This window comes from Plasmodium gaboni, chromosome 7, assembly GCF_001602025.1.
Source record: "Plasmodium gaboni strain SY75 chromosome 7, whole genome shotgun sequence".
NCBI classification, from domain to species: domain Eukaryota; phylum Apicomplexa; class Aconoidasida; order Haemosporida; family Plasmodiidae; genus Plasmodium; species Plasmodium gaboni.
This window is the reverse complement of record NC_031487.1, coordinates 549408-567632: the sequence shown is the minus strand read 5'-3', so window position 1 is coordinate 567632 and position 18225 is coordinate 549408. Positions and strand designations below refer to the sequence as shown.

Below are 18225 nucleotides of genomic sequence, written 5' to 3'. Positions count from 1 at the left end.
GAAAAAACAAAAAAAAAAAAAAAAATAGAAATAAAATAAAGCTTTGTTCAAAATATCGGACACACATAATAAAAATAAATAAATAAAATTATATAATATAATATATAATAATTTTATATTATTATTATAGACCCATTAAATACTACATATGTATAAACACCTTATATGTAATTACATATATATATATATATATATTTTAATATATATAATAATGGAGTAATATAAAAAGTTTCATATTAGAACATACCACGTGAATAAACATATTTCGCTTTTGTATATTTTTCTTATTTTATGAAAAAATGGCTACTAAAAATACAGAAATAAAACAAAATGTTTTTTTATCAAATATTTTTTGCCATTCTGAAGATTTAAAAGTAATAATAAAAATATTAAAACAATTTATATAAAGATAAAAAAAAAAAAAAATATATTTAAAATGGAATACGAATAAAATGATTATTTTATATAACTTTTACCTTTAAATATGAAAATATAACATGACACATATATAAATATATGCATATATATATATATATATATATATATATATGTAACATTTCATATTCGTAATTATAGAATTTAATAAGGATAGATTCAAAGAAAAGAACTCATGAGAAAACTAAGGGGAAAAATTATTTATCGGCAATAAATTTTTCCTATGATAAAAATGAAAACGATGGTATGAAATTAATATATATATATATATATATATATATATATTTATATATATATATATATATTTTTTTTTTTATGTGTGTAGTATCTTTATAATTTGGTTTATTATTTTCTTTATTTTAGACCCTTTCAAGGTTGAAGAAATATACGACAGAGATTTTTCGTCAAAAGAAAAAACATGCAAACTATTTGTCCCGTTTAAAAAGAGGAAAGAAAAAGAGCCTCGATTTATTACCATTGAAAAATTAAAAAAGGAATATAAAAGTATTAATATTTATGATTTGTTAAATGAGAAAAAGAAATTATTAGATATAGAGGAAATAAAATTTACTTGGGAAGACATATTAAATTATGATGATTCATCCTTTGATATATTTACAATTGAAGAGATAGTTGAAGAATTAAAAGAAGAAGATCATATAAATGAAATGTATAGAAAAAAAAAAAAACCTCATATAGAAGAAAAAGAAGAAAAATATATAGAACATATGATAAATGATGAGAAAAGAAAAAAAAATAAAATGAATGAAGATTTTATTATTCCTTTTAAAGCTAAAGGAGTATTATATACAAAAATAGAAATATTTGAAAGTATATTTGAAGATATATATATTTATGATTATAATGAGAATTCAAAACTATTTAAAGCAAAAAAAAAAACAAGTAAAGAATTTTTTTATATTAATAGAATTCAATTTTTTTTTACAACTGAAAATCCTATATTATATATTGAAAAATTATTTAATGCTATAAAAAATAAATCCAATAGTTTAAAAAGGAGAAGAAAATTTAAAGAAATTGATAATAATAATAATAATTATAAAAATATTAATTGTATTCTTGATGATGTTAATAATATTCTACAAAATAATTTATGTCTTCAAAAATGTAAAGATATAGAAAATATGAAAATTAATTTAAATTATTTTTGTAATATATGGTTAGGCAGAACTTTTATAAATTGTGCATTACGTAGAAAACAATATTTTAATAATAATAGTAATAATAATAATAATAATTTTATATCATTATATGATAAAAAAAAATATATTAAATATTATAATTACGATTTTGAAAATAAAAAAAATATTATTAAACAATGTGTACTACTTGAAAATACAAAAGTTATGAAAACATTCCTAGGAATAGTAACTAAATGTACTATCATACAAATTTTTATATTCGACACATCAATAACAAATTCGTTTGAATTAAATGAGTTTTTTCAGTTACAAAATGTGGCAGTACTAAAGGTAAAAAATAAAACATATATATAAATAAATAAATATATATATATATATATATATATGTATATATATATATATATATATTTTTTTTTTTTTAAGTCTTTTGAGAGTGTTAATAATATATGGATGAATGACATGAAATTTAGTATCGAAGAGAACTTAAAGGATTGCACCAAAGGAAACTATAACCTGAAGGATATATCCATTGAAACGTTCAAATATACCAAGATAAGAATATTTTTTAATATTTTAAAATTAATTATTGAAAAGAAAATAAATGAAATTTTGATATATAACATCGATATATTTGTAGATATCTTTTGTAATAATATGAATAATTATAAAAAGAATAAAAAATATACTCCTGTATTTATTATAAATATTACAAAAAAGTTTGACTCTTCAAAATTTATACTAGATAATAATCCTTTATTATTTTATGAAAAAATAGAAGATTTATTTTTTTCTACACTTATAAAATATCAACAAATAGAAAAAATAGAAAAGCTAGTTATACCACAAATTTTTAAAAATGATAAATTTATTTTTTATAAATCTATGAAAGAAAATGATTACTTTATATCTCAAAAATTAAATGAAATCAAAAATATTTTTGAAGAATGTAAATCTTTAGTTGATTCATATTTATCAAAAATAAATAAACATGCTGATATCTTAAATTTTAATGTAAATGATGCTATAAGAAATATAGATATTAATACAAGTGTAGATCATATACAAAATATTATATATAAAAATGTAGACAAAATACAAAATATTAATAATACTATTGAAGATAATATTCATTTGGGAGTATTCCTCGTCAAATGTAAGGATATGAAACTTTTTATTATCAACGAAATTAATAATTATATAAAGGCCCTCACTAATATAATTGTCCAGAGGTACACTTATCAAACAAAGGGATATTATATATATGAGCATATATATAGATATATTTATATATTCATATATTTATATATTCATATATTCATATATTTATATATTCATATATTTATATATTCATATATTTATATATTTATATATTCATATAATAACTTTTACATACAAATCTACACATGATATCATTTTAATATACTCCTTAAAGGTACAAAGAAAAATATACATCCAACCTTATGTTTTACAATTCCGTTATTATAAGACTGAAAAAAAAAACTACCAAAATACAAGAGATCTATGAAAAAGAAGAATATATAAAAGACATGAAAAAAAGCCTTGATTTCGTTTCTCAAGATATTAAAGAAATCAATATATTATTTAATTGCTTAAATAAATTAAATTATAAATTTTCTAGTGATGATTATCTTTCATATTGGAAAATTATAAACAGACCAAGTAAAATTGAAAAAATTGTAAAAGAAGTTAATGAAAATATAAAAAAACAAAAAAATGTTCTATTAGAAGAATTAATTAATGATGAATCCAAATTCCAAAGTAGTATTGTTGATATGAAGGAAAATGTACAATCTATTAAAAGTTTTAATGATGAAAATAATTATTTAAGTATTAATAAATTTATATTAACTGTTCAAAATCAATTAGCTGTTTTAATAAAAGAGTCCAAGGAAATTAATTATCGTGAGAAACTTTTTAATATTGAAATATCTGATTTTTCTATACTCTTAAAAATACAAAATGTAATAAAAAATAAAAATAAAAATATATACATATATATATAATATATATATATAATATATATGTATTAATTTATTTATATGTATTATTACCCTTTTAAGGAACTCAATTTATATTACACATTCTGGCTCATTTACAAAAGCATAAAGTCCATGGATGAACGATTCGAAAAAAAAATAAATTCATTAAATCATAAAAAAATAGAAGATGATTTCAATTTGATTTTAAAAAATATGAATAAAATTAATAAACATGCTAATGAATATTATAAAAATAAAAATAGTCTAATTAAAAAAATGAACGAGAAATTGCAATTTTTCAATTCATATGTGTCCCTATTAATATCATTGAGAAAACCTAGCATTAAGGATAGGCATAAAAATCAGGTAAAACAAAAATTTAATAACAAATAAAAAAAAATAATGCAATATATATATATATATATATATATATATATATATATTTATTTATTTATTTATCAAACCATTAATATTTTATAAATATGATTTTATTTCTATATAGATAGCTCAAATCATTGACGAGAAAAAAAACATCGACTTCAATAATATAACCTTTAACGAATTATTAAAATTAAACATTAATAATAAAATTACAAGTATTATTAATATTTGTGAGAAGGCAAATAAGGAAAATGCAATCGAAAAGGTAATAATAAATAAATGAAATATTAAGTAATACAATATAATATAATACAATATTATATAATATTATATTATATTATATTTTAAGGTATAAGACATATAATAACACTGTAATTATAATTTTCAAAAATAAAGTACCTTTTAATCATGTGGACACATACACAAAAAAAAAAAAAAAAAATGTATTCACCTTTTTTATGTTTATAGTTTTTATATAAAATAAAAAATAACTTTAGTAAAATAATATTTCAAATGAAACATGAAGAAAACAATAAAATATTTATAATTTCTAATTTAAACGAAATATTAACAAAAATAGAAGAAAATCTTGTGTTAAATCAGAATCTACTAATAATAAATATATATGAAATATATCATATAGACATAATTAATAATCAAAACATGATGATAAATGCTAATAGTATTATAAATACTTTAAAGAAAAGTCAGAATTTGTTTTTGTATTTGAGTAGGATATTCATTTTGACGGATATATCCAAGCAGTTGATCAATGAATCGAAAAAGTAAAAGGAAAAATATAAACATAAATAAATAAATATATATATATATATATATTTATATATATTTATTTATTTATGCTTATTTACACAGTTTTTTAGCTAACCCCTTACCATCAACATATATAAACCTATGTTTATTATTTTTTATATTTTTTTTTTATTTTATTTTTTTTTTTTCTCTTTATTTTATTATCCTATTTGGACATCTATTGTAGATACAAATTAATCCACAGTAACTTTTTGAATATTTACAAAGTGATAGAAGAAGATAAGAAACTTGAAAAGTTTTGCACAAGAAAAGATACAAAAGAGAAATTAGGAGAATTGTATAATAGTTTAAATTTTTTATTAAAAAGTATAAATGAATATTTAGATTTAAAAAGAGAAATATTTAATCGTTTTTATTTTTTAAGTACAGATGATTTAATAAATTTAATATCTTCTAATATAAATGATCAAATTAATACTTATCTTTTTAAAATTTTTAATAGTATATATAAGCTTGTAATAGTAAATGGATATATAGTATCTTTTAAATCTCAAAGAGGAGAAGAATTATTATTATGCAATGAAATAAAAATTGAAAAAAAAGAAATAACAGAAATATTATTACAAGTAGAAAAAGAAATGTTCTTTAGTGTAAAAAAACAGATATATGAAAATTTAATTGAATATAAAAATTTGATAGATATAAAAGAAGATGATTTTTTAAAAAATAATGAATTCCGAAATTCATCTCATAGAAAATCATATAACCATAAAAATTTGTCTTCTGATAAATATAAAAAAAAAAGTAATGATCATTTTAATGATAATTCATCAGAATATTTTTCATATTCATCAAATATGTCCAACTCTTCAGATTCATCTTATGTTACTTCACCTTTATCTAATGAAAAAAAAAATAAATTTTATGATAATTACAACAAGTCATATCATCAAACAAAAGACATCAAAAATAATAATAATGATCATAATAATAATAATAATAATAAATATAATGTCGAAAAAAGTAATCCAAGTGAAAGATATTCTACACAAAATAATATGCGCATGAAAAATTATAAAGAAAATGATTCATCACTTCATAATAATATATCATATGAAGCAATAAATAAAAAGATTATATTTTGTTTAAATAAAAATAGTCAATTTGTTCTTATAATAAAAAATTTATTTTGGTCTAATTTAGTTGAATTATTTTTGAAATATAATAATTTAAATAAATATAAAAAAATATTAAATGAAGAATTATATGAATATATAAATATAATAAATAAAGTAGATAAAAAGAAAAGTGTCTTATTGCATACACTTATCATTTCGCTAGTTCATAATAGAGATATAGTACAAGAATTAATTAAAAAAAAAGTTAATGATTGTAATAATTTTAATTGGTTAATACAATTAAAATATTTTTATTATAATAAAAATTTATATGTAAAATATTTAAATGAATCACATATATATGGATATGAATATATTCATAATGATAATCAAATTATATTAACCAATTTAATAAATAAATATTTTATATCTATATTACATTCTTATAGTTCTAAATTAGGTGTTTGCTCAGTTGGATTAGCAGGCACAGGAAAAACAGAAACTACAAAATATTTCTCAAAATTTGTAGGTAAGTTTTATTTTGTATATAATTGTAGTAGTAATATAAATTTTGATTTCTTGAAAAATCTATTCTTTGGAATAGCAACAAATGGAATTTTTTTTTGCTTCGATGAATTTAATAGAATATCTATAGAAGCTCTCAGTGTTCTAGCTCAACAATTATGTAATTTATTTAATGCAAAATCAAAAAAATTTGTTATGAATAATATGAAAAAAAAAAATTATAATAAAACAAATACAAGACAAAATAAAACAGAACAAAATAGACTTACAGGTCCTAATCATTTGAATGCCCTTGCGATGGATCCTAAAAAGGAGGTTTCAAAAGGGGAGGGATTGCATAAAATAAATAGCATAAATAAAATAAGTGCACCAGATAATATAAATAATTCCAACAATAATACAAATGAATATATTAAGAATGACAATGATGATGAGAAAGAATTATATAAACCAAATAAATCAAATAATAAAAACAATATAAATAATATAAATAATAATTATAATAAATTACACCTTAATGAAAAAAAAAGTGCCATTTGTAAAAAAAAAAAAAAAATGTTGTTTTTTGAAGGGAAATATATAAACATTAATGAAGAATTTAATATATTCATTATTATTAATCCTTTTTATAAAGGTAGAAGTGAATTACCAAATAATATAAAATCATTATTTAGATCTTTTCATTTTATAAAGCCTGATTTTTTTACAATCGTTCAAGTTATGTTATATTCTAATGGATATAAATATAGTAAAATATTGTCTAAAAAAATACTTTTATTATTTGATCTATGTGAGCATAATCTCTCTAACCAGAAACATTACAAGTATGATTTGAGAACTGTTAAGAAGATAACATATGTTATGGGCAAAATTAAGGAGGACAAGGCAGAAGGTGGTAATAATAGTGAGGGGGATTCTATAAATGGAGATTCTATAAATGGAGATTCTATAAATGGAGATTCTATAAATGGAGATCCTACAAATGACGATGCTACAAATGGAGGTACTACAAATGACGATGCTACAAATGGAGGTACTATAAATAACGATGATGATAATAACAATTACAAGTGCAGCATTTATCATGAATACAAATTTTTATTTATTGCCATCATAGAATGCATCATGCCTTCCATAGTAAAAAATGATATTTACCTGTTCCTACAAATTTTGAAAAATATCTTTTATGAATTATATACATATAACCAATCATTAAATAGTTCAAGAAAAGAAGAAAAAGATGTTAACTTAAAAAATATTTTATCAAATAATAGGAATAATGATAACAGTATTTTGACGTATTTAAAAAGTTTTTATTCAAATATAAATGATGAGAAAAAAAAAAAGATATCGAAGAAAAGAATGAAGGAGGAAGAAATTCAAAATTTACAAATAAAATACAAAGAATATAACAATAAAGACAATAATAAAAAAAATGATGACAATTATTTTGATAGCAAAAAAATAACAAATAAGGATATTACTAATTTCAATAGTTCAAATAATTTGAAAAAAAAAAAAAATCATATATGCAATATAGATGATGTGTCAAATTATGATATATTAAATGATGAAGTTTCAAGAAATAAAGAAACATTATTATATAAAAACAAAGAGCTTGATTATTTTACAAATAAGGATAATATTGAAAATAATAAGATAGATATATTAAATGATAATAAAAATATAAAAATAAATATAAAAAAAAGGAAATTTTTACATAAAAAAGAAATAATAGAAGATTATTTAAAAGGTATGTTAAAAAAAAAAATGTTAGAATTAAATTATGTGTGTACTGATAGATATATTACTAAATTAATTCAATTATATAATATGATAAATTTTCATACTGGCATATTATTTTTATCTTATCCTTTATCAAAAACAACATCATATAAAATATTAAGTAGAACTATTAATACAATTAATGATAGAGATATTATAAAAACAAAAATTAATGATTATATAATTAATGCTAATGTTGTAAAAGAAAAAGATCTTTTAGGTTTTTATGAAGAAGTTTCAAATAAATGGGTACATGGAATATTAACTAAAAAGATTTTAGATATTAATACATCTTATAATGATGCAGATAATTATTTAAATATAATATATTTTGATTGTTATTTACATTCATTATGGATAGAAAATTTAAATTCTGTTTTAGATGAATCAAAAATTTTATGTTTATCAAAATGCGATATTATACCTATATATAATCATACACATTTTATTATGGAAACATATAATTTAAAAAATATAACTATGGCTACTATAAGTAGATGTGGTTTAATAATTTTAAATACATATGATTTAAATATTGCATCTTATATATGTTCATATATTAATAAATTATCAAATAATTTTGATATTATTCATAAACATATTTTATTAAATTTATTTCTTGTATTTTTTTATAAAAGTGTATTATTTATATGTATTAATCATCTATTTGTATATTCATTTAATGAATATTATTATTGTATTTCTTTTATTAAATGTTTAGATAGTCTCTTATCATATTGCACATTCGAAATTACAGATGCAAATATTAAAACAGAGCAATTCCAAAAATTTATCACTTGTATATTTATCTATTCTTTAATATGGACAGTCGGTTCAAATACTTATAAAAGGGGAAGGAAAATATTTAATGACTTCCTATGTGCTAATATTTTAAAATATAACTTAAAGATAACATTCCAAACATTAGAAGGCCGAATAATTGATATAAGACAGATAAATGAAAATGAAAAGAAAAAGAAAGAAAACGAAACTATAGATGGTTCTTTTTTCTCATCAGATGGAAAAGAAATCAATGGGCAGGAGAATAAAATGGACATCAAAAAGGTGAGTCCTGAGTTGCAAAATGTTAATGATATAAAAAGTGTAGACATGATAAAAAGTGTAGACATGATAAAAAATGTAGACATGATAAAAAATGTAGACATGATAAAAAGTGTAGACATGATAAAAAGTGTAGATGGTGTTATAAATTCACACTTAGATAAGGGGTGCACAAAAAATATTAATAATAACCATATCAAAAGAACAAATAAAATGAACAGGGACATAATTAAGAATAACCATTGTGAATATATAAATAATACAAGTAATAATAATTTCGAAACACCAAATGATAATAAAGAAAAATATTGTAATAATAAAGATGATGTTATTAATACAATCAATAAGAGACATATTAAAGAAAAAGCTACATTGATAAAAAATAATATGTGTGAATATTTTTCAGATGAAAGTAGCTGTAATTCTGATATAGATATATATAATGAGAAGAATAAAAATATTGATAAATATTATGAGAGCTTAGATAATATATATGATTATTATATAAAAAATTGTAAAAGGTATAAAAATTTATATAAAAATTATGATATAAATATAGATGGAAATAATAATGATTTCTTTCAAAAATGTTATGGGAATTATAGTTCGGATTCAAATAGTAGTAATGATCAGAGATATTTAAAAAGAAAGGGTAAGAAAAAACAAACATATAGAAGAAATAAAATTGAATCTTATATAAAAGATGATATTAAAAATAATAAAAGTGATGATATAATTAATAAGGATAATATTAATAATTACCATAATTATGATGATTATATAAAAAAATATAGTTATGAAGAAAACGTAGATGATATTCTTCATAATGTTAATTATTACAATGATATTTATAATTTAACTCAATCATCAGAAGAAAAAAAAAAAAAAGATCATATGGGTTATGAAATGCCAAAGGATATATCAAAAAAATCAAATACTTTTCTATATATGAATAATAATGAAGAGAAAAAGGGGAATACACATATGACAACTGAAGTGGAAAAAGAAGGAAATGATATGGAGACAAATAAAGATAAATATAAAAATAATGATAATGATAATGATGATTTTAATAGTCATTATGATAATCAATATGATAATAATTGTGATGATGACATTGTGAAGGGTGAAAAAAGACCCTTTGAAAAGACTAAACTAGATATTAATTTATTTAATTATTATTTTAATTATCAGAAAAATCTGTTGAGCCATTTAAATTATGATGAAAATAAATTTACATGCATAGATGATTATATGAATAATACAGATATTATGATTAAACAAAAGAAACATATATCTATATTACACAATATTGATATATTTATAAAAAATAAAAAGAATATTATCATAGGAGGATGTAGTAATATAGGTAAAACATTAAGTGTTGATTATTTTTTAAAAAAAGTAATTAGTAAAGATAAATTTTTTCCAGTTGAATTTTTTTTTTCTAATAGTACTAAGAGTAAACATGTTAGAAATCATATAGAATCTAAATTAATAAAAAGAAGAAATAATTATTATGGAACTCCAAATAATCGTATATGTATTTTTTATATAGATGATATAAATATTGAAACAAATATTGGTGGTGTTAAAAATAGTCATTCATTATCATGTCATGAATTTTTAAGAATGTTATTTAATTATAAATATTTTATTGATGAAAATTTAAATTATAAATATATAGAAGATATAACTTGTATAGGAACAATGAATAATGCATATAGTACTAGTAATAATAATAATAGTCGTCTTTATAATAATTTTAATATTATATATTATAATAACTATAATTATAAAGAAATATATAATATATTCTTTAATTATTTAAATTGTCTATTTAATGTATATGATATAAATATTAAAAGTTTAATACCCAATTTAGTTCATATGCAAATAGATATTTATAAATCAATAAAATATATGAAATATAGCAATAAAATGAATAGTAACAAAATGAATAGTAACAAAATGAATAGTAACAAAATGAATGGTAACAAAATGAATAATAATAATAATAATATGAATAATTCTTGTCATAGTTATAATTATATACAACATTCTGAATATACAAACAAAGAAGTTGATGAACTCTTTTTACATTTTTGGGATATTAATAACATGAAAAATATATTCAAATATATTTCATATCTATCTAAAAATATAAATATTAGAAAAGAACAAATGCTTTTATATTTTTTATATGAAAATAAATCTTTCTATGTTGAAAGTTTTCTTTCAAAAAAAAAAAAAAAAAAATGTAAAGAAATTATTAAAAATCATTTTAAAAAATATTTCAATGAAGAAGATAAAAATAATAATTTTTTAAATACATATGATAATTTATTATTTTGTAATTTTCTTAATTTATATCAAAAAATATATGAACAAGTATATGATATAAATGATTTATATAATTGTATACATACATATATATCTGAATATAGTAATAATGAAAAACTTAATTTAATTATATTTGATAATATTCTAATATATATATGTAAAATAACAAAAACATTTATGATAGACAATTCTCATATTATATCTATAGGAATTAATGATAGTATAAAAAAAAATGTAACTAAAATATGCTCATATATTATTAATAAAATATTAATAATATCAGAACTAAACAAAAATAGTAAAAAAAAAAATTTCAAAGAAGAAATTAAAAGATGTCTATTTGATTGTGCTATATATGAAAAAAAATGTATATATTATTTAAATGATAAAAATTTTAATAATCTACCTTATATATTAGAAAATCTAAATAATATATATAATTATCATGATAGCTATTTATTATATACACAAGAAAATTTTAAACATATATTCAATGAATGTAAAAATAAATGTGATCAACATCAACTTATAAGAAATATAACCAATATTTATAATATATATAAAAATACAATCAAACAAAATTTCCATGTTAATTTAAGTATTTCTTTAAACACATCTTATCAAATTCAAAAATATCCATATATATTAAAAAATTCTTATATCATATATTTTGAAGAAAATAATAATGAGGGATTGCATATAATTACTCAAAATTTTTTTATTAATCATTCACAGGAAGGAAAAATTAAAATGTTTAATATACCTTCTAAGAAAAATATAAATAAAAATATAAATATAAATATAAATAAAAATATAAATACAAATGGTGATACAAATAACAATATTTCAGATAAAGAAATAAATACAAATGATAATAACATTATTGACAAAGAGAAAAATGTTATATTAGGAGATAATCATTTATATGATAATAAAATTATAAAAATAAAAAATCAAATAAATCCTACACATACTTATAATATTCATAATAACAACCAATATGATGGTCAACTTGTTACTTGTAAAATAAATACACACCAAAATAATGAACAGCATATAAAAGACAAAGGGGATAAGATTAATTTGAATGAAAAAGATACAAATGATATGATAAATATAAAAGGTTATAATATAAACAACCCAAACAATAACAACAACAATAATAATAATAATAATAATAATAATGTGAAGGATCATTGTGATATTTTTAAGACATATAATACACGTCCAACAAATTTGTGCAATCAACAAATTAAAAACGAAGAACTTCTACAAGTTGATATAGAAATGATAAAACAAGAAGAAGATATGAAATGTCTAGAAAAGATTATTGATAATAAAATATTTATTAGGATACATAAAGAAATAATAATGTTATCTAAAAAATATTTAAATGAAAAAGGAATTAATGTATGTATTAATTCAAATAAATATCTACATTTTCTTGAACATTTCGATTATTTATTTTTTATTAAGAAAAAAGAATATGATAAACATATTGATTTATATAGTAAAGCATTACATAAATTACATAAGTGTGAAGAGGATATAAAAATTATGAAAAATAATTTATTAAATATTCAACCTATTTTAAATAGTACTAATATTGAAATGAAGAAAAAAGTTAATGAAATTGAAAGAGATACAAAAGATGCATATATAAAACAATCTGAAATAAAAAAAAAAGAAAATGATGTTAAAAATAAAATAAAAAATATAACTAATCTAAAAAATATTGTAAATGAAGAAATTAGTAAAAGTTTTGCTTTATTAAATGATTCCTTAAATAATTTAAATAAACTAAAAGTAGAACATCTAAGAGAATTAAAAGCCTTTGTGAACCCACCTTCTATTGTTGTTATGGTCATACAATGTATTTTAACTTTTCTAAAAGAAGATGAAAAATATTTAGAATCTAAAATTATTAGACCTAAAAGTGTGAATTATTGGATTTTAGCACAAAAAACAATTTTTAGAGATTCTAAAGTTTTTCTAGATAATTTAAAACATTATGATAAAAATTTAATTGAAGAAGATATGATTATAAAAATATCTCCATTAATCAAAAATAAAAACTTCAATCCTAAATTTGTTAGAAAAGCTTCTAAAGCTTGTGAAACCATGTGTCAATGGATTCTAGCTATTTATCATTATTTTATTATTAATAAAGAATTAGAACCTAAAAAAGAAGAAGTTCTTTTACTAGAAAAAGAAATAGATAAAGAATTAAAATCTCTAGACATATGTAGAAATGAATTATTTGTTGTTAATAATAATTTAAATAAAATGGAAAATGAAAAAGAAGAAATTAATATAAAACATAATGAATTAGTTACACAAATTGAAAATATAAAACAAAAAATTAAAAGATCAAAAGTTATATTATCATCATTATTAGATCAAGAACTTAAATGGAATAATAAAAAAATATTCTATATTAAAAAAAGAGATTTATTAATAGGTGATTGTATTATAGTTTCTACTCTTATTAATTATATACCACATTTTTCATATGAATATAGAAAAATAATTAAATTAAAGATAAAAAAAATATTAAATTTATTTCATATTAAATATACTAATAACATATCCATTCCTAATTTTTTAGAATCCAAAATTAATTTAGAAAAGTGGGTAGCATATGGATTAACTAATAGTACATACTATTTTGAAAATGTAATAATAATGAATAAAAGCATAAAATATAATTTATTAATTGATCCTCATTTTATTGCAACTAATTTTCTTAAAAATTTATATCACAAAAAAAGAGAAGTACAAATATTAAGAAATAATAGTTCTAACTTTATAGACAAAATAGAAAAAGCAATGCAACTAGGAAATATTATCATATATACACATTATGATGATTCAACACTTTTATTTTCATCTCTTTTTCATTATAAAATTAATAGAACATTATATGATTTTCATAAAATTAAAATGAACAAAAAGGAGGACACCTGTGATGATCATCAGCAGAGGCAAACAAAACCAATCAATTTGACAAACGATTTTTTGGATAAACCTCTGGGTTCTCATAAGAATGAAAAGAATGAAAAGAATGAACATATAGATGGTCATAATAGTGATGATAAAAAAAAAAGTGACCATACTAAAAATTGTGATGACACTAAAAATTGTGATGACACTAAAAATTTTGATGACACTAAAAATTGTGATGACACTAAAAATTGTGATGACACTAAAAATTGTGATGATACTAAAAATTGTGATGACACTAAAAATTGTGATGACACAAAAAATTGTGATGACACTAAAAATTGTGATGACACTAAAATTTGTGATGACACTAAAATTTGTGATGACACTAAAAATTGTGATGATAATAATAACAATTTAAAAATAAACTGCGTTAATTTCAACAACAAGATAATTACTGTAGATCCATTGTTTGATATATATTTTATAGTATATGGTAATATTCAATTTGATGATATTACACAGAATTATTTAAATATAATAGATTTTAATATAAATTTGAAAATATTAGAAGAATATTTTTTAGAAAACTTAATAGAAAAACTATCAAAAAGTTATAATGAAAATAGATCTAATTTGATTCATCATATTCATAATTTAAATAATCAAATAATAATAAAAGAAAAAGAGATATTACATATTTTAAGTTATAAAGAAGATATATTATGTGATGATGATATTGTTATAACTTTTGAAAATGCTAATAACCTTTTTTATGAAAATAAGAAAAAAATTAAAGAATTTAAAATAAATAAAAAAGAAATAAATAAAATGAGAGATAATTATATGAGTATGGCTAAACATATTGCTGTTATATATATTTGTATAAATAATTTGATTACATTAAATTTTTTTTATAATTTCTCTATATTATCTTTTATTAATTTATTACATATTAGTATAGATAAATCTGATGAAAATAAATTATTAGAAAGAAGAAAAAAAGATATACTTAATATATTTACTACAAAAATACATTACGAAATTTCAAGAACATTATCTGAAAAACATCAACTTATTTTCTTCTTCTATATGGTTTGTATGATAAATATATATAAAAAAGACATCGATTATGATGATTATTATTTTCTTATATATGATGAATTTCCTCATACATCTGATATTAAAAATGAAATTGTTAAAATGGAAAAAGAAAAATCAAAAGAAGACGAGAAAAAAAATAATAATAAAATAAATATTCATGATGAACACAGAAATGTCAATGTTTATATAAATACATCTGATAATTATAACAATATGCAATCAGAAAAAAAAAGTATTTCTTCTGATGAAAATTATCAATATGAAAGTGAACAATCTGATACTACCCTTTCAGGTTCGGATGATGTATCTTTGTGTAGTTTACAATCTGAGGGTAGTGAAAAGGATTCTTCGCATCACCCCGATTCATTAAAAAAAAACAAAAATGATAATAATAGTGATAGGAATAGTGATCATATTAGTAATCATATTAATGGTCATATTAGTGATCATGTTAATCCAATAAATGAAAAGAAAGATATAGAATACATGTCTATACATAAGAAAAAAGCAAAAGACGATTTTGTTAACACGTTTGATAATAATAATATTTTTGAAAAAGAAGAACAAAATAAAAATGAAGATTCAGAATTTATTTTTGATTTTGATACCAAAAAATTAACATGGATGAATAAAAAAGAATATTTAAGTATTAAAAAATTAATAAAAAAAAAAAAATTTTATGAATTTTTTAAAAAAGTTCTTAATGAATATGAATATATATTTAGAAATATAAAATCAGATCATACAATATTACAACATAAAGATATTAAAAATTTATTAACTAATTTTGAAAAATTAATTATATATAAAATATTTAGATTTGATATATTAAAATTAAATATGAATAATTATGTAGATAAATATCTAAATATACAAACATCTAGTTACACAAAAGATTTATATAAATGTTATGAACATTCATCTAAATATAAACTTATTCTAATTTTATCTAAACATCATTTAAGTACAGCTAGCGAAATTATGATTCTAAGTGAAAAAATTACAGGAAAAAATAATTTAATTATATATAATAAAAATGATGTAAATTATTTAATTGATATATTAAATGATTCTATAAAAAATGGATTATGGGTTCTCATAGAAAATGCTCATTTAAATATACATCTAATTTTAGAAATAGAAAAATATATAGAAACATGTAATATTCAATATTCAAATCCTGAATTTAGAATATGGATAAGTACAAGTTCTGTTGAATATTTTCCTTATTATCTTTTAAAGTTATGTATTAAGGTGACATTTGAAAATGTATATAATTTGAAATCTTGTCTTTTAAATATTTATTCAAATGTGTGTGATGATCAGGAGGATCAGATGGAAAAGAAATATGACCCCGAGGATGGTGATAATAAGAGTGGTTATGCTAATAAAAGTGGCAATGATAATTATTATGATGATAATTATGATGATGATAATTCTAATGATGATAATTCTAATGGTGATAATTCTAATGGTGATAATTCTAATGGTGATAATTCTAATGGTGATAATTCCAATTATGATAATTCCAATTATGATAATTCTAATGGTGATAATTCCAATTGTGATGATAATGAAAAAAAAAAAAAAATTCACACATCAGATTATGAAAATAATTGTAGCGAAAGCAATCAAGGAACATCATCTGAAAGTTCTCATGACAATATAAATATGGTCCCCCCAAAAAAAAAAAAAAAATTAAATGAAAATGAAAAGATCTTAATAAACAAATTAAATTTTAGTTTATGTTTTTTTCATGCATTAATTCAAGAAAGAACAAAATTTAAAAATAAAGGATTTAATAATTGTTATGATTTTACAGATATGGAATTAAGATTAGCTAATGAGAATATAATAAATTTTGTTCATAATAAAAATATAGATATAAATTTATTAATATATTTAATTGGTAAAATAATATATGGTGGTATAATAATAGATATTAATGATCAAAAATGTTTTAATATTATATTAAAAAAATATATTAATGAAAAAATAACATATTCAAATAATGAATATAAATTTAATAATTATTATTATTGTCCTCATAGTTCAAATAAAAATATTTTTTTAAGATATATTAAATCGTTACAATATGTAACTGACTTTTCTATATTTAATTTACATCCTTGTCTTAATATTTTATATATGAAAAATTATAATTTAAAAATATTAAAAAATCTACAACGATTAGAATCAAATATAATGATAAAAGATCAACAACAAATACATATCTTTTATATTATTACTATTCTAAAAAATATTTTACCAAATTTTATAGATACTAATATTTTAAATTATTTATTTCTAAATAATATTAATTGTTCTATTATAACATTCTTAAAAATTGAAGCTGATAAATATAATTATTTATTAACAATTATATATAACGATCTAACTAATATAATCAATTTTCTTCAAAAAAAAAAAATACATTCTAAAAATATTACTCATATATATGATTCATTAATTAATTTATCTATACCTAAAAAATGGATAACACATTCTTTCTTTTCTAATCTACAAATATTTCATTATGCTACACTTATACAAGTTAAGGTTACACATATAAAGAAATACATAAACAATTATAAA

At 18.7% G+C, this 18225-nt stretch overlaps 1 protein-coding gene across 1 annotated transcript in view; it reads left to right on the top strand.

The window, feature by feature from the left end:
* Nucleotides 1–299: 299 nt before the first annotated feature.
* The window catches only part of PGSY75_0718000 (putative dynein heavy chain), a gene marked incomplete at both ends in the record, with an annotated part of 18760 nt that continues 834 nt past the window's right edge, over nucleotides 300–18225 (top strand). Inside the window, 9 exons of the mRNA XM_018785021.1 lie at nucleotides 300–374; nucleotides 577–679; nucleotides 799–1928; nucleotides 2022–2827; nucleotides 3031–3580; nucleotides 3680–3964; nucleotides 4101–4244; nucleotides 4448–4764; nucleotides 4977–18225. Coding sequence (XP_018642523.1) covers nucleotides 300–374; nucleotides 577–679; nucleotides 799–1928; nucleotides 2022–2827; nucleotides 3031–3580; nucleotides 3680–3964; nucleotides 4101–4244; nucleotides 4448–4764; nucleotides 4977–18225 — 16659 coding nt within the window. The remainder of the gene's footprint in view (nucleotides 375–576; nucleotides 680–798; nucleotides 1929–2021; nucleotides 2828–3030; nucleotides 3581–3679; nucleotides 3965–4100; nucleotides 4245–4447; nucleotides 4765–4976) is intronic.